Consider the following 24,850-nt stretch of genomic DNA (forward strand, 5'->3'; position numbering starts at 1 on the left):
TGAAAGAGATGGGAATACCAGACCACCTGACCTGCCTCTTGAGAAACCTGTATGCAGGTCAGGAAGCAACAGTTAGAACTGGACATGGAACAACAGACTGGTTCCAAATAGGAAAAGGAGTACATCAAGGCTGTATATTGTCACCCTGCTTATTTAACTTATATGCAGAGCACATCATGAGAAACGCTGGGCTGGATGAAGCACAAGCTGGAATCAAGATTGCCGGGAGAAATATAAATAACTTCAGATACCAAGATGACACCACCCTTCTGGCAGAAAGTGAAGATGAACTAAAACCCTCTTGATGAAAGTGAAAGAGGAGAGTGAAAAAGTTGGCTTTAAAGCTCAACATTCAGAAAACTAAGATCATGGCACTGGTCCCATCACTTCATGGGAAATAGATGGGGAAACAGTGGAAACAGTGTCAGACCTTATTTTTCTGGGCTCCAAAATCACTGCAGATGGTGATTGCAGCCATGAAATTAAAAGAGGCTTACTCCTTGGAAGGAAAGTTATGACCAACCTAGACAGCATATTAAAAAGCAGAGACATTACTTTGCCAACAAAGGTCCGTCTAGTCAAGGCTATGGTTTTTCCAGTGGTCATGTATGGATGTGAGAGTTGGACTGTGAAGAAAGCTGAGCACCAAAGAATTGATGCTTTTGAACTGTGGTGTTGGAGAAGACTGTTGAGAGTCCCTTGGACTTCAAGGAGATCCAACCAGTCCATCCTAAAGGAGATCAGTCCTGGGTGTTCATTGGAAGGACTGATGTTGAAACTGAAACTCCAATACTTTGGCCACCTGATGCGAAGAGTTGACTCATTGGAAAAGACCCTGATGCTGGGAAAGATTGAGGGCAGGAGGAGAAGGGGATGACAGAGGATGAGATGGTTGGATGGCATCACCGACTCAATGGACATGGGTTTGGGTAAACTCTGGGAGTTAGTGATGGACAGGGAGGCCTGGCGTGCTGCAGTTTGTGGGGTCGCAAAGAGTCGGACACGACTAAGCGACTGAACTGAACTGAATAGGTATATTTGGCTTTTGTTTTAAGGCAAGAAATTTCAGAAGGAAAGTCTGGAAGGAATTTGGCAAATGTAAACCATACTTGGGTAATATTTTAAATACTCTGTTTTTCTCCATTATTTAATCCCTAAAGTGCATTAACTGCTTGGTTCAGCCGGCACGTGGTTTTAGGTGATAAACAACATACATTTCATGTGTACATAATACTTATCTCATTTTCATTAATTTATATGATAAAAGCAATACATATATTTTATAAACTTTTCAACTGTATAGAAGAATAAAAGTGAAATCCCGGAGAAAACCCTGTTAAAAATTCCTTATATATCTTTCTAGAAATCTGCTATCCACAGCAAGCATTTACATATGTCAATATTTACTAGTCTCTAGTATAGGACCATCATGGCCACTGTATCTGGCTCCTGGGGGTAAAACTCTACGCAGACACCTTTTAGCACTGGCCTCTCACAGCAGGTTGCTAACGTTTTCCCTTGTACTGACTTCTCACATGTGTACTCAGACTCTTAATCTCACCCCAGACTGGTAACACCAGACTACAACTTTAACATGATTTTGTTGAAGGTTCAGAGATAACAGGAGGAAAACACAGCTCAGAAGACAATCTGTAATTCTCACTAGAGGTGGTCTATATCCAAATGTCAGCCTCAGATTCTGGGGGCTCCTCCCTACCTCCCACCCAGATACCACACGGCAGGGACCACATCTCCTCCCTCTTTCAGGTGGCCCCTTGGCCTGTGTCTCCTAACTGGAATCCAGGCTCCCAAATTCCCTCAGGCCATGAGAAAAAGGAATAGGTTGTAACTTTAGTCCAAGTCCATCATGACTGTCCCCTCCAAAAAGGAGTGGGAATGTCCTCCTCCTTCAGGGAATGCCTTCTCCTTTTCACTCAGGAAAGTGTGGTTTTGACCCAAAAGGGGATCAGGAATCAGGACATTTCCCACAGTCTGGACTCTTCAGTCTTGTCATAAAAACCATGTTTGGCAGTAAGTGTCCCCTGTGGCCCCCTATGAATCAAACCTAGACACACCCAGTCCAGTTCCCTAGGGCTCAAGGTGAGGATGTGGTCTGATCACCTCTCCTGGAGTTGTCAGTCTTGCTCTTGATTTCTTGTGAACAATCCCTTAAATAACAGCACACATCACACTCCCTCAAGACAAGTGAAAGTTTACCAGGTTAACGCTATACTTACAAGAAATTTTACTGTACGGGGGCATCATTATATGAAAAAAAGCAAATCCTAACCATGGTGATCATTTTCATTTTAGAAGAAAAAAAAAATTTGCTCCTCAGCTGAAAATTCGCTACCTCAAAAGTGATGTCTGAGATCTGATTCAAGAATTACTTGGGAGTGCAAGTGGCTGACATAAAATGGGTAGGGGTTTTGATGAAACGAAACTGGCCACAGTTGATTGTTATTGAAATTAAGTGATGGACACATGAGGCTCCATTATGTAAGGAGGACAGTTATAGGTTGCCCTCCTTCCTCTTTAAGGGAAACTCTTACAATTCGCCCTAGTATGCTGACACCTGTGGGTCTTGTTCTCCTTTCAGCGCGTTGAGGGACATGTGCCATCTTGCTGGATGTATAGACAGAGGATTCAGGCACTGTATTTCTAAACGGTAAAAGAAATTCCAGGGCTTCCCGAGTGGTTCAGTGGTAAAGAATCCACCTGCCAATGCAGGAGACCCGGGTTTGATCCCTGGGTCAGGAAGCTCCCCTGAAGGAGGAAATGGCAACCCACTCCAGTGTTCTTGCCTGGAGAATCCCATGGACAGGGGAACCTGGCGAGCTCCAGTCTACGGGGCCACAGAAGAGTCGGACACGACTTAGCGACCAAACAACAACAGCAAAAACAACAAAAGAAATTCCACCTGTGCTGTTTTACGCCACTTATTTAAAAAATGTATTTTATTGGTGCAATTTGAACGGAACCTGGTGAGGGCGGCTTGAAAGAACGGCTTGCCACCAGGACAGGGTGACATCTCTGGTCTTAGTACTAAGTTTAAGGCAGGGGCCTTGCTCTGGAATGTGGTCCTCCGTTTTATAAACTCAGAAACTTAAAATCAGCACACATAGACACAATGAGACTCTAAGGGTTGGCAAATGCCAATAAATTAACTTGCAGTAGGAAACATAACTCTAAGCAGACCCCAAATCCATGTTTCCTGGTTAGCACATTTTCTATTACGGGAAATTTTTTTATGCAAAGTCAGTTATAATCAGAAAGGTGTTTGGTAAAAACCAGTTGTAGAACAGTGAATTTTCAACCAGGGAGAGTTAACATCCCCTGCGGGGGTCGGGGGTGGGGGGTAGGTAATGGGACAGAGGCTTTTAGGGAAATTTTTGCGTGTGGTGAATTTTTCTTTCTTTCTTTCTTTTTAGCATGTGTCATTAGAAATGGCATAACTAATATTATAATCCAATAGTACATTTCAGGGGGGAAACTTAAACCCTATTGCTTTCATAATGACAGTTACAAAATGCAAAGCTCAACGGGATCTTCTTGGCTAGTGCCACTCAGATTGGAGGGTGGCAATCCGCATGTCAGACTCTCTGGAGGGTCTCATTTTTTGCTTTTTCAAAATGAGGGAAGAAAACATGCTCACTGAGGCACCAAGAAAAAGCCAGACACAGGAAACTTACATTTGCAGGGCCCAAATCAAATTTTCTGTCCTCAGGGTTTTTTTCACTGAAGAGTTCTGTGATAAATACAACCTTAGTTTTCTATCAGTTGCGAACTGTGGGAATCTCGCTGGTGCGGGGTGCGCTGGGTCTTCACTGCTGCACGCGCGCTCTCTAGTTGCAGGGAGCAGGGGCTGCTCTCCAGCCGCAGTGCACCAGCTTCTCATCGCAGTGGCTTCGCCTGCTGCAGAGCTTAGGCTTTAGGCATGCGGGCTTCAGCAGCTGGGGCACACGGCCTTAGTTGCTTCACGGCATGTGGGATCTTCCGGCACCAGGGATCGAACCCGTCGCCCCTGCAACTGGTAAGCAGATTCTTATCCACTCTACCACCAGGGAAGTCCTAACTGTGGGAACTGCTGTGAAAATGTATCTGTGCTACTCACAATTAGCACACGATACTGTAGGGGACTACCGCCGTGTTGTGACCGAACTCTGCAGCCGGGCCACACCTCTGTGCGTGACAGCAGATGTCTGATGCTCTCGGCGCTGACTGTTCTCCCCTCCTCCTCCTCAAAGGACCCTCTGTTCACTCGGGGATGCCTGTGACTCCTGGGGAGAGGACGACACTCTCGCGCTGGTACATTCCCACCCCTCGCACACAGCGACTGGTCTGTAACTTGAACCAGGCCGATCAGTGTGACCCTGAGGACTTTTTCTAATGACAACACTGGGACAGAGATGCCCTCCCTCTCCTGGTGGCTTCAGCAGCCGTCTTCTGCCACGATGAAGGCCCACACTGGGAGCGAGTCCACACCAAGGCTGGGAAGAGAAACAGAAAGATGTGGAGTGACTGGGGTCACCGGGTCACTGGACCAAAGGCGCCTGAGACCAGCACTGCCTCTGGGGCTTCCCCGGGGGCTGAGCTGGTAAAGAGTCTGCCTGCAATGCATGTGAACTAGGTTCGATTTCTGGGTTGGGACGATTCCCTGGAGGAGGAAACGGCAATCCACTCCAGTATTCTTGCCTGGAAAGTTCCATGGATAGAGGAGCTTGGCTACAGTTCGGGGGTTGCAAAGAGCTGGACACGACTGAGTGACTCAGCTCACAACACACAACACCACCTTTGGACTTGACCAAGGAGTTCTTTTCACTACTTCGGCCATTTGTGGTTGTAGGTGAAAGCGCTTGTGGGTGGATCAGGGTGCTGCTGAATCTGCATTGCTTTCAGTTCTTATTTTCCAACAGGCTCCAAAATCAGTCAGGGAAGCAAGTCACAAAAACAAAAGCTCCAGTAACTGTCGTGTTCTTGACTTCTGCTGTGTATCAGAATCATATAGAGAGCTTCGAAAAATCTCAGGCAGATTAAATGAAAATCTGTGAGGGTGGGACTCAGGAAACAAAATTTTTAAAACCCCACCAAGAGATTTCCAGGCTGAAAATCACTGGTCTAAGTAAATATCTAGCTCTATCCATTTAATGGAACGCTGCAGACAAAATGTTCAAAATATATCTTTCCACTAAAGTGGGGAAAGAAAGCTGACATGTATTAATAACTTGTATCATAAGGTTAATGCAAACCATATTTGTATGACAGAAAAGCAAAATTTATTTGGAGTCTTGTTTTACCCTTAAAATGTATGCAAATTTTGTATGATACTGCCTTTTATAGTCTTTCTTCTCTTTCCCTTTCTCCTTTCAACATTTAATTGGAACTTACCATGTCCAGTTACAGTGACGGACAACAGGAAAACAAGGAGAAACACAGTTCCTACAATCCAGAAAAAAATAGGTAATAAATCTAGTAACTGCGACAAAATCTGCTGACTTTATGAAAAGGGCAGCTCAGGGCACCATGTAAACAGAACAGGGACTCCGAACCTCCCGCGGGAAATGTTTAATCTGAAACCAAAGGAAGGCGTATGACTTACCTTGGCAGATGATGGAGGAGGATCCAGACAGTGGAAGTAAGGGAACCGAGAGAACACAGCAGGGGAAGAGGGGAATTCAAGGTGCGGCTGGAGAGGAAGGCAGGAGCCACGGCTTACCCCAAAAGCAATGCAAAGCAACTGAAGGGGTTTAAGCAGAAACGATGTAATTTCTCTTTGGAAGATAATTCTGGCTGCTGTGGAGGAAAGGCATGGGAGGAGAGGAACACAGGTGGGGAAGAGAGGAACTTACTACTAGGGGTTAGGGAGATCAGTTAACTGGGGGCAGATACAGCAGCCCAGGTAAGAGCAAGGAGGCCACTGGATGGAGACAAGTGGGCTCGTTTGAATGACATTTAAGAGGATGTAATTGATAGGGCTTGGTAATTGACTAGCTGTGATGAGTGAGGGTGAGAGAGAGAAGCCAAGAGTGATATATGTCTCCTTTGAGCAACTATGTGGACGGCAATGCCATTTTTTGAGTAAGGAACACTGGAAGAAGAGCAAGTTTGTCAGAGATGAGTTAAATTTTGTCTTGAGTTTGAAGTATCTGTTGTACCTGTTACACATATAGCTACATGGAGCTACAGACAGCTGATAGCTGATACATGTGTTTCAAATTCAGGAGAGCAATATGCACTAGAGATCTACAGTTAAGAGTTATCAGCAAATTGATGATGGTAAAACTAAGAGGAAGAACTAAATTATACACTTATAATTTATACAGGTATAAATTATAAATTTAAATTTATACAAGTATAACTTATGCAGGTATAAGTCTGTAGAGACAGGACTTAGGACAAAGCTCTGTGGACCACCTACAACTGAGAGGACAGCAGACGACACAATCTTGCAAAGAAAAGTGAGAACACGCTGATACAGAGGAGACAAAACAAGAGAGTGCTAAGGAAAAAAAAGGTTGAGGAAAGGCATGTTTTTTAGAACAAGTGACTTGCCCTGTCAAAAGCTGATGAAAGATCTAGTAAGATGAGGATTGAAAAATGTACAGAGAATGGGTTTAGCACCATGGAGGATCCTGGAAGGGCTTCCCGGGTGGCTCAGTGGTAAAGGATCCACTTCCCAATGCAGGACGCGGAAGAGACACAGGTTCCATCCGTGGGTTGGGAAGATTCCCTGGAGGAGGAAATGGCAACCCACTTTAGTATCCTTGCTTGGAGAATCCCACAGACAGAGGAGCCTGGTGGTCTACACCCACAGGGCTGCAGAGTCGGACCCGACTGAGCACCTGAGCACAATCACGAAGTCCTGGAAGTGTTACCATGAGTAGCTCAGGAAGGGAAGGTAGACTTTTTCACAAGTTACTGAAAAGGAGAAGAGAAAGAGTTTGGTAACTGGAGAGGGATATGAGCCAAGAGATATGAAGATGAGACAGACTGGAAAATGCCCCTCCCCCTTTTTTTAATGAAAGGGAATCAGGAAGACAGATAAAAGCAGAAAATACGAAAGTGTCAGGATATTGGAAGGAATGGGATCCAGACACGTGAGGGCTGCCTTTCCTACTGGCATAGGAGAAAGAGTATCGGTGCAGAGAGAAGCGAGGATTGTAGGTTTGTTGGCCAGAAGTGGAGAGAACTCCTAACCAATCACTTCCATTTGTTCTCTGAAGAAGGAGGCAGTCATCAGCAGAGAATGAGGAGGTGGTGAGTGGGTCAGAGGTGTCAGGGCAGTGAAGAAGTTCTGAAATAGTTGTTGAAAATGGGAGACGGCTGACTAGAGAAACAGTAGGCTAGTCAGGCAGTGATAGGGGCTTCACTGGGACTGATGACCATTATAACCAGGATGGTCTGTGTGCTTCGGCATATTTTCTCCTGTGGGGCTCAGCAGCCTATCAGCTAGCAAGAAAAAAAATGGACAGACACATTCATGCACAGTGGGCAAGACAGGTGCCGCCGGAGGTGCAGCACTAAGGTCTGGGAATATTGGCGGTGACGGGTGTCTGAGGGGTGGGCTGTGAATCAATCATGATTGGGAGAGGGAGAGAAATACAGACGGGCAGAGGCTGTTAACCCAGCGGTTCAGCGGTGGAGAATCCGCCTGTGATGCTGGAGATGCTGGAGGTGAGGGTTCGGCCCTTGGGTCAGGAAGACCCCCTGGAGGAGGGCATGGCAACCCACTCCAGTGTTCCTGCCTGGAGAATCCCAGGGACTGAGGCGCCTGGGCATAGGATCCACAGTCCCGCAGACAGTCGGACACGGCTGGAGTGACCACGCACAGCACGGCAGAGGCTGTTAAGTGGAGAGGGCTCGGGCAAGAGAACTGAAGGTCCCTGTGAAGCTGAAGAACCGCAGTGTCGGAGGTAACTCACCTATGAGCTGGACCAATCTCAGAGGATGGGAGGTCTGAAACTGTGTTCTCAGAAGCAGAACAGGTCAGGTGAACACAAGGGCCAGAGAGCCAGCAGTGAAAGCAAATGGCTGAAAGAAACATGGGAAACCCTTTAGGAAATAAGATCAAGGGGAAAAGAAGCCAAGTTGTTGGATGGATCACCTACATATCCCAGTTTGATGGGAGGACTTCAGAGAGAAGAACACTTGGAAGCTATTTCAGTTCAGTTCAGTCGCTCAGTCGTGTCTGACTCTCTGTGACCCCATGGACTTCACAACACCAGGCTTCCCTGTCCATCATCAACTCCTGGAGCCTGTTCAAACTCATGTCCATTGAGTTGGTGATGCCATCCAACCATCTCATCCTCTGTCGTCCCCTTCTCCTTCTGCCTTCAATCTTTCCCAGCATCAGGGTCTTTTCTAACAAGTCAGTTCTTCACATCAGGTGGCCAAAGTATTGGAGTTTCAGCTTCAGCATCAGTCCTTCCAATGAATATTTGGGACTGATTTCCTTGAATAGCTGGTTTGATATTCACACCTGGTTTCAATTTCCTGCAATTCAAAAGCATCAATTCTTCACCGCTCAGGTTTCTTTATGGTCTAACTCTCATATCCATACATGACTACTGGAAAAACCATAGCTTTGACTAGACAGACCTTTGTTGGCAAAGTAACGTCTCTGCTTTTTAATATGCTGTCTCAGTTGGTCATAACTTTCAAGGAGTAAGCGTCTTTTAATTTCATGGCTGCAGTCACCATCTTCAGTGATTATGGAGCCCCCCCAAAAATAAAGTCAGCCACTGTTTCCACTGTTTCCCCATCTATTTCCCATGAAGTGATGGGACCAGATGCCATGATTTTAGTTTTCTGAATGTTGAGCTTTAAGCCAACTTTTTCACTCTCCTCTTTCACTTTCAAGAGGCTCTTTAGTTCTTCCTCACTTTCTGCCATAAGGGTGGTGTCATCTGCATATCTGAGGTTATTGATGTTTCTCCCAGCAATCTTGATTCCAGCTTGTGCTTCTTCCAGCCCAGCGTTTCTCATGATGTACTCTGCACAGAATCTAAATAAGCAGGGTGACAATACACAGCCTTGACGTGCTCCTTTCCCTATCTGGAACCGGTCTGTGGGTCCATGTCCAGCTCTGACTGCTGCTCCCTGCCCTGCACACAGGCTTCTCAGGAGGCGGGTCAGGGGGTCTGGTGTCCCGTTTCTCTCAGAGCCCCCCACAGAACGTGTGCCTTTGCCCACCTTCATCTCCTGCTCAGAGCACCTGCCTTGTCATCTGTCTGCTCAAGTCTCGCCCTTCTCTCAGCAACTCAGAGTCCCTTTTTTTGACCACTCCAGGCTGAGGTGCTTTTTCCTTACCTAAAGTTCCACAGAGAATACAGCATATACTATTCACGTATCACTCTTATTTACACATTCATTTGTTCATAATTTTTTAAAACTGTGATGTACCTGGTACTGAACTCCCTTGGTGGCTCAGATGACAAAGAATTTGCTTGCAATTCAGGAGACCCAGATTCAATCCTGGGTCAGGAAAATCCCCTGGAAAAGGGAATCATAACCCACTCCAGTATTCTTGCCTGGACAATCCCATGGGCAGAGGAGTCTGGCAGACTCCTCTCTCCATGGGGTTGCAGAGTTGGACACGACTGAGCAACTAACACACCAGGCACCATTCAAAGCGTTGCTTCATTTGACAATTACAGCTTTGTTCTTATCTTATTTCTACAAGCAAAGTGTAATATACTATTATAACAACTAAAACAATAACAGTGAAACCACAAGAGTATCGTAGTTTCTAAGGAAACAGTTTATAGACACGATAGAGAAAATAGAGAAAGCAAATGAAAGGAATACTACAGCATTAGAAAGAAAATGTTAAGATTTTATGTTTTGACACTTGTCTTCCGGATCAGACTGATTGACTGCAATCAGATCCTATGTTGCAGTCGATCTATATTCTAAAGTAATGCCTGAGTTTTAGATGTGTGACAATGTGCAGAGCTATTTTACAGAAATCCATTTTATGAGCTAGTGCATGCAATGTCACAGAATGAATCTAAGTATACGATTACCCTCGGTAGTATTGAGGATAATTAAGATGCTAACTCAAGCAGAGAGGGAGTTTATTGGCCATGTGTTAGGTGCCCTGCAGAATCGAGGGGCAGCTCTGAGGCCAGGTCCTCACGGGATATGAACAGGATGGAACAAGTCATTGAGCACCTTGCAGGGCCGCTGCTAAAACGCATCTGTGCCAACCCTTCTGAGTCCTCAGGTTTCAAAGTCCCAGGAGAGAGACTTATGGGCTCAGCAGGAAGAGCGGAGGGCACGCAGCCTCTTGTCTGACAGTCCCACCAAACTGTATTCAATTGGAAAGAAATTCTTCTCCAAATGTAAACTGGGGTGCAATTACCCAGACAGCGAAAATGATCAGCGGGAAAGAAGTGCCTTCCTGACGCCCCTAGTGAGAATTACTCCATCCCTCACATGTGTATGCAGAGTTTCTTATTTGCCATACCTTTACCCAAGCCTCAGCACCCTCTGACTGAATCAGTGCTGCCGACGTAGCTTTTCATTCCCTCCACTCGTGGCTACAGCAGCTGTATCATCTGGAAAACGGTGTCCTGGAGGTCCCCAGTCCTCTATTTCAAAATTAATACAGAAATACTCTGAGGAGTGAATTTAGGCAAAAGTAAATGCGTTTTTCTCTATTCCACTATAGAAAATTTTTATACGTTTTTAATTTTAAAAGTGTGAAAAACATTTTTCACATTTCTAATGTGAAAAACATACAAAATGAATACAGAAAGACATAAATCCTTAGTTGTTTTTCTATCTTCTCTAAGTCTGTAAAATGCCCACATAATGTCCTTATTTTAGCAGGAAATGTTTTAAATTAAAATTAAAAAGGATATAATACAAATCTAATTTTCTTTCGAGCTGACTCAGCTAAGAGTCCCTTCAACAGTTTGGCCAACTAGCTCCCTACCTGGTATAACTTTTGAATTAGGCTAAAAACAAAATGTTCAATTCACTGGAGAATAACTCTACTAATAACTGGTGAGGAAGAAATTATTCTCAGATTTTTCTAAGCTGTACCTGGGAACGTAATTCTAGAAAACCGTCATTGTAGAAAATACACTACTGGGTCTGTCAGAGGTTCTCTTATAACCACTGTAAAATAAAATAAAATGCAACAGACTAATTCCATAGGGAGACTAGGAGTGAAAATAAATCAAATAATGTAAAGAGCAAACGCATATCCATACAATAAACATTACTCAGTCATTAAAAATGTGTAAAGTATTGACACTTGCTATATCATGAACATTGAAAACACTATGATCAGTGAAAGAGTGCTTCCCAGGTGGTGCTAGTGCTAAAGACCCTGCCTGCCAACGCAGGAGACAGACGTAAGTAAGAGATATGGGTTCCATCCCTGGGTGGGGAAGATCTCCTGGTGGGAGGAATAGCAACCCATTCTGGTATTTTTGCCTGGAGAATCCCATGGACAGAGGAGCCTGGTGGGCTACAGTCCATAGGGTCACAGCCAGACACAAAAAGCCATATATTGTATAATTCTACTTATATGAAACGTCCAGAAGAGGCGAATCTGCAGAAAGTAGATTAGTGGTTGTCAGGGACTACAGGGAGGAGGAAATGGGGAGTGACTCCTCATGGATACGTGTTTCATTCTGGAGTGATGAAAACCTTCTGTAATCAGATAGTGGTGACCATGGTTGCACAACTTTGTGAATATTCCAAACCCCAGTGAATTGCACTTTGAAAGGGTGAATTTTATGTTATTTGAATTATTTCTCAAAAAAAAAATTTTTTTTAAGGAGGGAAGGACTTCTCTGATCATCCATGGATTAAGACTCCATGCTCCTAATGCAGGGGGCACAGGTTCAATTCCTGGTTGGGGAACATGGCCACACCACATGGCCAAAAAAATAAAATTTAAATTAAAAAAAGGAAGGGAAGGGGGCTTAGGTTTGGCATGAAAAGAAATTGTTCTAAGTGCCTAAGAAAGGCATGGAATTTGGTATTTATGTCTAGGCAAAGAGTGGAACAAAAAAAGGCATGAGAAAGAATACCCAATAATTACACCCTTAAGGTGTAATCAAAATTTAAAAAAAAAATTTTTTTTAATTATATTGCTCATATTGTGAGACAAATCATTTTCTCCTTTTGGAAAGTACATGGTGACTTGCTCATTTTTTCAAGTACTGAAGAAAGTTTTCTATGGTCTTTCTCAGTTCTTTTAGTTTATGTATTGTGGAAGAGTCTTGCTGCAAATCAAGTGATTTTATTATGCTACAGGACTTAATACTCACTTGAGCTTTGTAAGGGCTTTTATTTATTTGGAATAAAAGCATATGGTTTGCAGACCATGCCAGAAAATCAAATCCTAACCATCTATACTTGCTCCAGTGAAACTCAAAGACTTTCCTGGATTTTCTTTTCCTCATTCTCTGAATTTTAATCTGTGTTTTTAGCCTTTGAGTTAACTGAGAAGCCTTTTCGTTCTGTGCACTAAGCACATTCCTTCAAAGCCGCAGGCATCCACTTCTCATTGGATTTATGACAATCACAACATCGGCATGCAGGTATTAAAAACACTCCATTTGCTTTTCCCATCACACCTCTCGTTACCTCAGGGAACCCCTCTTTGGTAGAAAAGGAGTAAAGGTAAATTCCTGCCATCCAAACTACGTCCAACTACTCCAGGGTATTCTGCAGTCATGTACCTTTTCTTCTGCACATTTCTACAGCTCTAGCTATTGAATCACACTAGGAGTTTTGCTTTCCAGAAGAAGGTGGAGTTTCAATGAAAAATGGTTCCAACACACAGCAGCCCAGAGGAACTTCCCTTCTGCAGAACAGCCCCCTGCCCACTAGGATACTCCTTTCTGTAGCCTGATGAGTTTATGAATTAAATGATTTTCAAGGGTGGAATGGCCTGAGAGCATTCTAAACTTTACGGTACTTTACCCTTTGTTCAACATACAACATAGATCATTCTACATATTTAATATTTAACACAATGGAGACAGTGCCTTTGTAAAAAGAGCTAGAAAAGTTTTAAAATTTGCTTTGTTTTCCTATCGGCACAATGCCATACATAAATGGGTGGATCAGAGTTCAAAGTAAAATAGTGAAGACTAAGAAAAATAAAGAAGAAAAGAGGTAAAGGATCTCACGAAGCTTGTGAGAAAGGGCAAAAATCCTTTTCTCTGTGTTGCCTCTCCTTGTAGCTGGTCGATGGGCAGACCGTTCTGTGAGACTAGAGATGATAACAGCAGGAGACGAAAATGAAAAGCGTGGTCTTTGCAACCAAAAACCATCAATTTAGGTTCAAGTACAATAAAAGTGCATGGCCTCTCATTCTGACAGTTACATAATTGGCAATATTTCTAATGAAACAAACAATTTACACTACACTTATTAAAAAATTCTTATAAAAAGTTGATAGGCTTTAAATTGATTAATGCAGATATCTATATTCCTAATGCTCCATTTTAGGCCCATTAAGAAAATAAAATTACTTTCCCATGCTTCCCTATTATAGTAAGTAGACTCTTATGGACTCATGGCTACCAAACATTAAGTCATTTGAGTTCCTGGGCAGAGAGGACCGGAACTATATAAAGAGCCATTAATATTCAAGTGACGAAGTCATTCAATATATGTATTTTATTGCCATAAAGCATATCATTGTTTCCTCATCTTGAAATAGTACACTATTTTGCAAAGCTGAGAAACAGTGGGTTTCTTCTGCTTTTATAATTCAAATGTCGTTCTCAAAGTTTGCAAAGCTCACTGAAGTAACCACACTAATGGTGAAGCTGGGCTTGCTTGTTTTGCTTTTAAGGAAAATATGTAGGTTTGAGCATAACTGTCATGATGGTTTTAAAAACAAGTATGTTTAAACTAGAGGCAATATACTACTACATCCTTTTTACCAAAGTATTTTCTACTTGTAGCGAAAGAAAGGAAAGAGATGACAGTTACCAATCACTATGGAAACCATGGAAGGGTAAGCTAAAGAGAAATTTAAACATATACTAAAAAAAAAAAAAAAAAAGTACAGAGAAAAGTATGTATAGTAGGAAGACGTTAATACAGCAGTGGACAGATCTTCCTAATCATGAAGGCTGTGAGAACTACAAAGCAGCACTATGTTTTCCTGTGGAGATTAAAAACTCCATTTAGATATAATATTACCTAGAAAAAAGGGAGCTGGCTTAGCTAATGCCTTGAGATTCCCATGCTTCTTTCACTAGCATGGAGGGGAAAAGACGGGGAAAAAAAAAGGACTCTGGACTAAGCCTATAGGTAAAACCCTCAGCCTGTCTACCTGAGCCCTTTGGGGACTAGGCAGTTTTGAATTGCTGAGTTTTCAGGAGAGTTATATGTGTATCATTCTGAGAATTGAGATTTTCTTGCTTTGTTTAGATTTTATGTATTGATTTCTGGCCGTGCTGGGTCTCTGTTGCTGAGTGGGCTTTTCTCTGGTTTTGAAGCGCGAGGGCTACTCTCTAGTGTGGTGTGTGGGCTTCTCGTTGCAGGGGTTTCTCTCGCTGTGGAGCAAGAGCTCTAGGGCACTGGAGCTTCAGTATTTGGGGCCTGTGGGCTCAGTAGTTTCGGCTCCTGGACTCCAGAGCACAGGCTCAATAACTGTGCCCAGGCTTAAGTTGCTCCGAGGAATGTGGGACCTTCCTTGATCAGGGACTGAACCCGTGTCTCCTGAACTGGCAGCAGGATTCTTTACGACTGAGCCACCAGGGGAGGCCCCTAAGAATTAAACTTTTCAATAAAAGTACTACTAAAAATGTATTTAAGTTCCCTGATCTTTTTTCTTCTTCCTTTAGACTTCAAAAAAATGTTTTAATGCAAGTTAAACTCAGTATAGAAATTAAGAAGGCAAAGAAAGTCATAATCCTACCACCCAGAAACCATCAGGTAACATTTTCTCTCAGTTCCTTAAATAGACTGTTTTAGACAGAGTTCAAGGTTATAAAATAATGGGATCCTCAGTCCACATCAGTATATCCTAAAGCCCTACACTAAACATTTTACAAGCACTGTCTCATGTGGTCTCTACAAGCCACTGAGATAGGTGTTATTATTCCTATTTTAGAGATGAAGAAAACAAAGCTTTGAGAATTTATCAAGGATCCATCAGTTCAGTTCAGTTCAGTCACTCAGTCGTCTCCGACTCTTTGCGATCCCATGAATCGCAGCACGCCGGGCCTCCCTGTCCATCACCAACTCCCGGAATCTACTCAAACCCATGTCCATCGAGTCGGTGATACCAAGGATCCATAAGAAGCCATAAAAACTAAATTTAAATCCTTTTGTCCATTCCCAAAGACTGACTTCTCATAGGATCATACCCTAAAGGGCAACATACTGTTATACATTTCAAGGGTTCCCACACAAGCATCCTTTACACACTTTTTAAAAAATCATTTTAATTGGAGGCTAACTACTTTACAATATTGCTTTACACACTCAAATGATTTTTCAAATTTTCCTTAGTATCAGGTTCTCATCTTCCAGTTTTCACAAGTGTATTTTCTTCTTATAGTATCCATACCACTTTCTAGTTTGCTGTTTTAAATTTACTCAAGCTTGGAAACATCAATAACAAAATAAACTCATGGAATTTGTGAAACAGAAAGACTTCCAATGGGTGAAGTATATGTAGACTTTGTAATTACATATATTGATTATTCCCTACTTACAGAGCTGTTCTGAGAAATGAGATGTTACTATTCTGGCTTTGAGACTTAAGAGCTATTATACTTAAATAGCTATTATACTTAATAGCTCATACATCAGCAAATCCTGAAAAATACGCACACTCATAATCCAAAACGTTTTAATAAACATTTAGATAGTTACAGATGGAAAGGCATATCCCAGAGTCAAGAAACCTGGTCATATAGGAGAGTAGCATAGTGGCTGCATCTGCAGAAAATATGTTCATCTACAAACTACAAAAAATATGTCCATCTACAAACTACAAAAAATAAATGTGCCGTAAAACAAAGAAGGCAGAGGAGCGGGTCAGGGTGTGGAATGTTCGAACAAGAAAAGGAAGAGACGCATTAGACGCTCTGTGGGAAAAAAAGTGAGTCCCGGATTCAAAAGAAAGACTGCTCCCAACTCATTCTGGCCTAAAAAAGCAAAGAAGAACATCAGAAAGAATAACACAGCACAGAGCCTGGGGACAGGGGGCTTTTGTTCAGCCACCAAGTCTCGTCTGACTCTTCATGACCCCTCGGACTGCAGCACGTCAGGCCTCCCTGTCCCCCACCATCTCCGGGAGTCTGCCCAAGTTCATGTCCACTGCATCAGTGCTGCCATCCAACCAGCTCATCCTCTGTCGTCCTCTTCTCTGGAGAAGGCAACGGCAAACCACCCCAGTATATTTGCCATGAGAACCCCATAAACTGTAATAAAAAGACAAGGGGAGTTTGATACAAATTTAAAAAAAGAGGCTAACACATGCTTTGTTGTTTTGCTTGGGATAAGAATAGTGGATATAGAGGAAGAAAAAAGTTGCCCTAAGGGTCTCCTTATTTCAGTTTTGGCTGGAGTCAGCCCTGCTTATCTCCACCCAATGTGGACAAATAAGAAGGCTCACAGAGCTATTTTTACTGTATGCTTGGCAGGTATGTTGCTTTTAACCCGTGACATATGCTACAATTTCATGTAATATGTAAAGTTTCTTCTTATTTGTGAGGTTGTTAACATGAAAGCTTCATTAATCAAGTTATCACTATAATTAAAAATTATCTGAGTATAGTTTGCTTAGAGTTATTTTGCAAGTGCATAACATGTTTTTTCCACACTTGTATGGAAAAAAGATGCCTGCAAGGGGATGATGGACGGCAATTTCAAATGTGCTTTTCTTCCACTGGCCTCTGTTTCCTGCTAGGCTCTCTCTTAAGAGAAAGAAGCAGCATGATGCCACTTTGACTTGGAAATCTCTGACTCTTAGGGGGCGAAGTAACAACAGAGCCTAGATGACTGCTTAGAGTCTGACGTTTCTAAAGGCCTTCCACGGGATGAGATTTTCAGAATAAGGTTTTGGATACATATTTAAGACTGAACCCCATTTTCCACCCTTCCACGCAACTTCCTCCTTAAGGCTGTGACTCCGTCAGTCTTCCTGTATCCCCGTACTGTGTCCCTGAGACTGACCTGGCATGTCGGCATCTGAATTGTTCAGGCTGATGGCTTATAGTCACCCACTTAAAAACAACACAAAACAAAAATCAAGTTTTCATTTAAGGGAGAAGGGAAATTTGCCGGGAATGTAGTAAACATGGCCTTCCTTTGCCCTCTTTATACTTTATTCAAACAGAATTTTGACTGTAATTTATATCTAGATAATTAAGAACTGATTACAATATGCCTGCATCCATTGTTTATAAATGTTGAATGGCAGTGTGTCTCTCAGATGCTTTGGTAATAGGGAAAAAATTGAATCCTGGATAAGCTACAATATATTCACACAAATCTAAGTACTATTTAAGCTTATTAGCATGGCAACTTAAACTTAAGCAACAAGGTAAGTACTTAGTATATTCACAGCCAAATAAAACACATGAACTGCCTAAAAAATGTTGCATCTAAAAAATTCATATTCACTTCCCACTATTCTGTGGCTATTAACATCATGGTGTGCTTTAAAGTCAAAAACATTAAATTGTCTAGAAATACTAAGAACAGTAATAGAATTACACCGTAAACTTTATTTTTAAGTTTAGACCAATAAGGAGGAAAACAATAAACTAGTCAGAAAAAGCATCAAAAAAATACAGTCATTTATATACACAGAGGATTTGAACCATATAGATTCACTTTCAGTTGATTCAATCCTATTTACATATTTACAACACAAACTACATCTTAACTCAAGAAGCTGATCATATTTAGCACCGAGAAAGAAATTTCACTTAGCCTTTGACCATGACCTCAGTATCTTGACATAGGGAAAGAAATTTTATGAAATCTCTATATATTTATCACTATCAACTTAAAAAATTGATTTTGAAAAATAACTACTGCGTATCACCAATTCACAAGTGATTCGGCCGCAAGAAAACAAACGGGGACTACTTGATGTTGCGCACGACCCTCCTGCAGTGGTTTGTTTTCACCTCCTCCAAGGCCTGTTCCAGCTGCTGAGCCAAGTGCAGCAGGGTGGCTGGGTCTGTCTGCAGAACATGGGTGTTGAGGTCTCCATTCTGATTAAGGTGGAGCTTTACAGTCACTGATGGCTTAATCTGTTGCCTGAGGCTTCTGCTTGCAAGCTTAGTTTTGAATGGAATAAGAGCAGAATGACTATTTAACAAGCATGCTGAACATATGAATGATGACATTATGCCATACACAAAAACTGAATTTCAGATGAATCACAGACTTCAAAATTAACAGTAAACTTTAAAATCTTTGGGGGGAAAAAAACAAAACTACAATGTATAGGTAGTTATACAGTATGGAAGGGTTTCTTAAACATGATATAAAAACAAAAATCATAAAGAAAACTGATAAACTGAAATACATTAAAATTACTAAAATTTCTTGGAAAGATTTCTAAAAATAGTGGGAAAAAACAAGCCACAAACTCAGAAAAGATACTCTGTAACACATAAAGCCAAAAAAAAGAATCAAGAATGTATGAAGAAGTGCTCTGATTTAATAAAAACCCCACAAAACCAAGAAACTTGTACAGAAGACCTATGAAAGCACTTCTCAGAAGTAATAAAAATAGATAAACACAGGAAATACATTCAACTTTATTAGAAATCAGGAAAATGGCCAATAAAATCATGCTGCTTATCAGACTGGCAAGAATTAGAAACCTGCCCATAAGGAGCACTGCAAAGTGATGGTATGAAAACTCATCCACTGCTGGTGAGAGTGATGAGAGAACCACTTTGGAAAACAGATAAATTACCAGCAATTCCACTCCTAGGTACATACCTTAAACTCTTACACATATACACATATTCATAATAGTATTTGTTTCCAAGAGCCAAAAGCTGTAGACATATCTCAAATATTCTTTAGCAACAGAATGGATAAACTGAGAATATCCATACAATGAAATGCTTATAAATGACCGGGAAAAGTAAACTACAGCAACCTCAACTGTCATCAATAAATCTAAAAAGAAAATGTTTAATCAAAAAAGCAAGTTGCATTTGCCTTCAAGGAGCCTATAATCTGCTTTATACATCCTCCTGAGTTAATATATATTCAAGCAGTCAACACACTGGGATACAATTGCTAAGCTTGTCTAGCTGATTTTCTGTAACCTATCTGGACCACTCATATCAGGAAGAATCTACTATTACAGCGGTTTACAAACATTATTACCCATTAGAATTACCGGGGTGACAAGGGAGCTTTAAAAAATCCTGATGCCCAGGTAAAACTCTGTACCCATACGTCAGAACCTCTGCGGCAGAACACAGGTATCAGAATTCTTTTAAAGCTCCCTAGATCATTCCAATGTGCAATCAAGTTTGGGAACTAGGGAGCTATCCCACATACTCATTTGTTCATTCTCAGATTCATGTGGGCCTTTACAACTTATGCTGTCTCCTCTCTCAATATTACTACCCTGGTTTTCTCCATCCATTTCTTTTTCTGAAATTTACCCTTCTTTTATTGATGCTTTTCTGGATCATGCCAATGTACACTGAACTACCTGAGATACAGCTTTTCTGAAATACTCAGAAGTACCTTTATTTATACAATTATATTCTTTTTTCCTCTCCAGAACCTTATTTCACAACTATCTTTAATTACTAGTTATTTTGAGACATCTAATATCACTAAACAAATAATATCTTTTCCAGCTGAGAAAGTGTCTTACAATTCTTATGGTTCCCAAAGCATTCAGCACAGCCCTAATCAGTGATTGGATGGCATTCAATAAATATCTCTTAACTAGCTTATCTGTCACTGCTTGAGAAAGGCTGCATGCAATAGTCTGAAAACTCCTTTTTGGTTGTGTACATGGCTTTAAAAACAACTCAATCTCATAAAAAGAAGGCAGACACAGAAGAATATTTATTGAATCAGTTCATGAATAGAAAGTTACAGAGCAGAAAAAAGTAATCTGTGCATTAAGAGACAGGATGCTGGTTACCTTTGGAAAGAAGGACGGGGAAGTAACTTATAGAAGGCAAGAAGGATGCTTCTGAGGTGCTGATCATGGGTGCTGGTTTCATGGGTGTTTTTACCACATGATAATTCATTGGCTATATACTGACTTGTGTACTTTTCTATAAATGTGATTTAGACAGAAAAAGGTTTTCTAAAAGCTAAGCACCACTTTAAAAATATAATCATCTGCTTTTCCAAAATAACCTATTTCTTACAAACTTCACAAATTAAACCAATGTGAACATATTAAAAATATAAGAGAATGGAGAATTCCTTGATGGTCTAGTGGTTAGAACCCAGCACTCTCACTGCCAAGAGCCTGGGTTCAATCCTTGGTTGGGGAACTAAAAAATCCCACAAGCCTTGTGGTGTGGTTAGGGAAAAAAAAAAAAGAGAGAATGAACTATTTGTGAAATGGTCTAAAAATGGACATTAAAAAACTGAAGTTTCAAACCAGAATTTGGTTAAGGTGGTAAAGAATACAACAAGTGTGAAGACATAAGCCTAAAATAAATTTTATATTCTAGGTCAGATTTTTTAAAAGTCATACCTGTACATCCAGTCGCCATTCAAGGCTGTGGTAACTGGGAAGGTCTGGTGCCAATTCACTCAGGATAGTTCTGATCTCCTTTCTGTTGTCCAGATAAAGCTGAAGCAACAATTTGTTCAATTCTTCAGGAAATCCCAGAACAAAAACAGAGTCTTGGAAATCCAGTTCAGAAATCTAAAAATGGATCAAGTTTATCAAAATTTATTTGTGTCTAATAAATGCTGAAATACTGGATATACACAAAAAAATATGAATTCCAACCAGTCTAGTAAAAGAAACAACACTCCTTAGTAAAAGGCAACCCCTGTCCACTATTCCAAATTCTGAGTTTCTGATACATAAAAATAAAAATAAGCAACAAAAGCAAAAATAAACTAGTGGGACTACTTCAGATAAAAGGCTTCTGCACAGCAAAGGAAAGCATCAACAAAATGAAAAGGCAACCTACTGAATGAAAGAAAAATCTGCAAATCACGTATCTGATACACAATAGCAAAATAAATAAATGAGTAAATAAACCGATCAACAATCTGATTAAAAAATGGGCAGAAGATGTGAATTCACATTTTCCAAAGAACACATACAGAAGGCCGACAGGCACATGAAAAGATGCTCAACATCACTACTCATCAGGGAAATGTAAATCAAAGGGATGAGATATCACTTCACATCCACTGGAACGGACAGTACCAAAATGACAAGAAACAGGTGTTGGTAAGGCCGTGGAGAAAAGGGAACTCTTGTACACTGTTGGTAGGAACATAAATTGGTGCAGTCACTATGAAAAACAATATAGAGGTTCTTCAAAAAATTGAAAGTAGAACTACCATATGATCTAGCAATTCTACTTCTGGATGTTTATCCAAAAAACCAAAAACACGAATTCAAACAGACACATGCACCCCCATGTTCACTGAAGCATCTATTTACAGTGGCTAAAGCGCGAGAACAAACCAAGCATCCACTGAAGGATGAATGCATCGGGAAGTCGTGGCGTATGTACACCGTGGAGTATTACTCAGCCATGAAAAGAATGGAATTTGCCATTTGCAAATTGGATGGAACTTGAGGGCATTAGGTTAAGTGAATTAAGTCAGACAGAATAAGAAATACTGCATGATTTCTCTTACAGGTCAAATCTAAGACAAACAAAAAACAAAGCCCCAGCAAACTCACAGATACAGAGAACAGACCGGTGGTTGCCAGAGGCAGGGAGCGGGTGGAAGAAAACGGTCTGGGTAAATCTCAGTGGGATACTCAGATGCGGACTGGACACAGGAAAGTCATGTGTGTGCCCAGCAAAGGGCGCGGGAGAGAAGGACGTGGAGTCCCGATCTGTGGCTCTCCAGTGGAACAACATTGTTGGGGACCAAGCCAGCCTGACACTGACTCTCAGTAAGGTGAAAGGAGACTGGCCACAGCAGGCTTGCTTCTGCTCCCTATCGGACGACCCGCATGAGGAGGGCTAAACAGGCAGCGAAAAGGGAGAGGAAGCAGCATTCTTTTTGTTTCTCTTCCCGTCATCGTCTTCACCTCAGCCACCTTAATGCTCCACTTTGCCTGCTCTTTCCCAGTTTCTGCATGCCACCCTTTTTGGGAGGGGACGTCACTGTCATTAGACTTGTCTCTGTTTGTAATAGCAGAGGCTTAGGTTACCTTGTCCCTTTAGCAAGTACTTCCTGAGATCCTGCGATGGGATAGGTCCCCTGCTGGGAAGACAGAACTGAATAAACCAAATGGGCGCAGTGCTGGTGTGGAGGGCTTCCAGTCTTTGGGGCCAGGTGGGTTAGGTGTGTTGACCAATCACATCAGGTAGTCTCTCAGATGATTCAACTCGACTAAATCTAAGAGCAAGAGGCTAGAGATCTACCGCGAGGAGGAGAGCAGCCAGGAAAGCTCTGAAGAGGGGCCAGAAGAGATCACCTCAGGGAGCAAAAATGAATTCCCCATGTCAGCTAACAGAACACAGACTTATGTGACAGAGCATTTGCTGTGAAGCACCTCTAAGTGTAACATTTTAGAAAGTCTGACAAAAGGGATCTATAAAATATATTTTTATCCAGTTAACCACTCAAATAATCTAATTATTTCACCCTAATTATTAGGGTGAAACACCGTAACTCAATAAGCCACACTCTGTCTTTCATCACTTCTACCGTGAGGATTTGCTATCAAAATGTTAAGCCTTTAGGGTAGTTTCCCAAATTTACCTGATCTTAAGAATCATTTAAAGCACCTTGGAAAAATATTCTCAAGCCCCTCTTCTGGAAAACCTGATTCAACAGGTTTGAGACAAGAACCAGGAATTTGGTTTAAAAGGGTCACACAAGATTCTCACTAAAAGGTAAGTCTGAGAAACAGCAGAATGGACAATATGTAAATTCAGCCGTGTGTGTGTGTGTGTGTGTGTCTGTGTGTGTCTGTGTGTGTGTCTGTGAGTGAAGTCACTTCAATCCTGTTGGATTCTTTGCGACCCCATGGACTGTAGCCCACCAGGCTCCTCTGTCCATGGGATTCTCCAGGCAAGAAAACTGGAGTGGATTGCCATGTCCTCCTCCAGGGAATCTTCCTGACCCAGGGATTGAACCTGAGTTTCTTATGTCTCCTGCATTGGCAGGTGGGTTCTTTACCACTAGCACCATCTGGGAAGCCCCAAGTAACCAGCCATAATTTTTCAAATATTTTTTCTATTAAGAGCACGGAGAAACAACAACTGGTACAAGATTCCCAGCCAGTATTAAAAAGGGGAAAATGTGGGAGAAAAGGAAAAAAACACTTTATTAAAATACAAAAAGAACTGCTAAAATACCCAGTTTTCTCAACTCTCCAACAAGCTACATACTGCTAATACACAGAAAGTTAAATCATTTCATTCTCCCTCTTAGGATACACGTGGTAACATGAGGAATTAGAGGCAATTCTAATTTATACTAACAAGAGGTATTCATGCCAGCAGGTCACATTATAGTCAGATTATGTATGCATGGCTTCACGCAATCAATTATAAACCAGTAACATTACTGAAATGAGCAGATCCTACCAGGACTGATATATAGAGTATAATGAACCTCCTTAAGGTCCTGGTAATACCAAACTGCCCACAAAAGCCCTTACCATGAGCTTCGAACTTTCAGTGAGGAGGTATATTAATCCTTCCACACCATGTTGGACAGTGTCACTACTCACGCTGAGTTTTCCTGAAAAAGAGTAAATATTATCCATTACTCCATGTTTTCAAACACTGCAATAAAAAATAATTTCGGTAATAACCTCCTGTTCATTCGCCATTCCCAGGCAAATGCCTTCAGTACTTCCCACCATGTAACCTTCTTTACAAAATACAGATGCGTGGAGACAAAATCAGGTGTACTCTCTCTCATGAGCGCGCAGCTACTTCAAGCCTAGCAGAAGAGACACAATCGGAAACCTCCCCTCGTCCATCGGGGGTAAAATACTTCAGTAAAAAAAAAGCAGATGTCTGAACAACGAACAACAGCCAAACACTTGCGTATTTATGGTTCACCGAACTATTCCACACAGTTGGAGGCATGTAAGCATCATAGTGTATCTGGCAGGTGGTGTCATGTCCATTACACGCCAAAAAACACAAGCTTTAAAAAAACTCAGTATTTAGAGCACGGGCAGGATCTGCGCGCTGACTTAACAGCCCTTCTGCTTGATTCTGCCACAACGGGGGAAAAAAACCTTTAGAGTCGCAAGAAGCCCCTCCTCTCCAGGGCGACAGAGAACGGCCCACACTTCCCCGAGCAGATTCCACCTCTGTGCCTCCCGGTTCTTACGGGCAGCGCCTTCGTAGATCTTGGGGTTCGAGCCACGCCGCAGGAACTCCACCGCGATTCGCCCAAACTCTGCGACCACTGCAACGGAAGCCAGGAGAGCCTGAGCGCCGGGCGCTCCCCGCGACCCCTCCCCAGGCCGCAGGGAACCACCCGCCGCCGCCGCGCGCCCTCACCCGCGCTGTCCACTTTCGGCAGGAAGGCCAGATGCTCCTTGTGCTCCTCCGACAGGTCCAGCAGCATCTTCCCGGCGTAGCCAGTTTCACGGGGCAGCGCCGACCCCACCCTCGCCACTTCCGGGGCCGGAGTCCAAGCGTAAAGTGGCTCCGGTGCGTCAGCGCCCGGAGGCTTGGGTTCC

General features: G+C 42.2%; 1 protein-coding gene across 1 annotated transcript; it reads right to left on the bottom strand.

Annotated features, from left to right (window-relative positions):
• Positions 1–17,700: 17,700 nt before the first annotated feature.
• COMMD2 (COMM domain containing 2) lies at positions 17,701–24,821 on the bottom strand. The gene is made up of 5 exons (XM_061168090.1): positions 24,669–24,821; positions 24,496–24,573; positions 23,810–23,892; positions 20,696–20,869; positions 17,701–18,281 (listed from the first exon to the last, which is right to left on the bottom strand). The coding sequence occupies exons 1-5, from the start codon at positions 24,733–24,735 to the stop codon at positions 18,084–18,086; spliced, it is 600 nt and encodes a 199-aa protein (XP_061024073.1). The 5' UTR covers positions 24,736–24,821; the 3' UTR covers positions 17,701–18,083.
• Between the last annotated feature and the right edge of the window lie 29 nt (positions 24,822–24,850).

Source organism: Dama dama, chromosome 19, assembly GCF_033118175.1.
Source record: "Dama dama isolate Ldn47 chromosome 19, ASM3311817v1, whole genome shotgun sequence".
NCBI lineage: Eukaryota > Metazoa > Chordata > Mammalia > Artiodactyla > Cervidae > Dama > Dama dama.

Coding starts and splice junctions, on each gene's coding strand:
- COMMD2 (XM_061168090.1), bottom strand. CDS start 24,735: ATGCTGCTGGACCTGTCGGAGGAGCACAAGGAGCATCTGGCCTTCCTG. Junction 24,574..24,668: donor GCCGAAAGTGGACAGCGCGG/GTGAGGGCGCGC, acceptor CTTCCGTTGCAG/TGGTCGCAGAGTTTGGGCGA. Junction 20,870..23,809: donor CTGAAAGTTCGAAGCTCATG/GTAAGGGCTTTT, acceptor ATCCATTTTTAG/ATTTCTGAACTGGATTTCCA.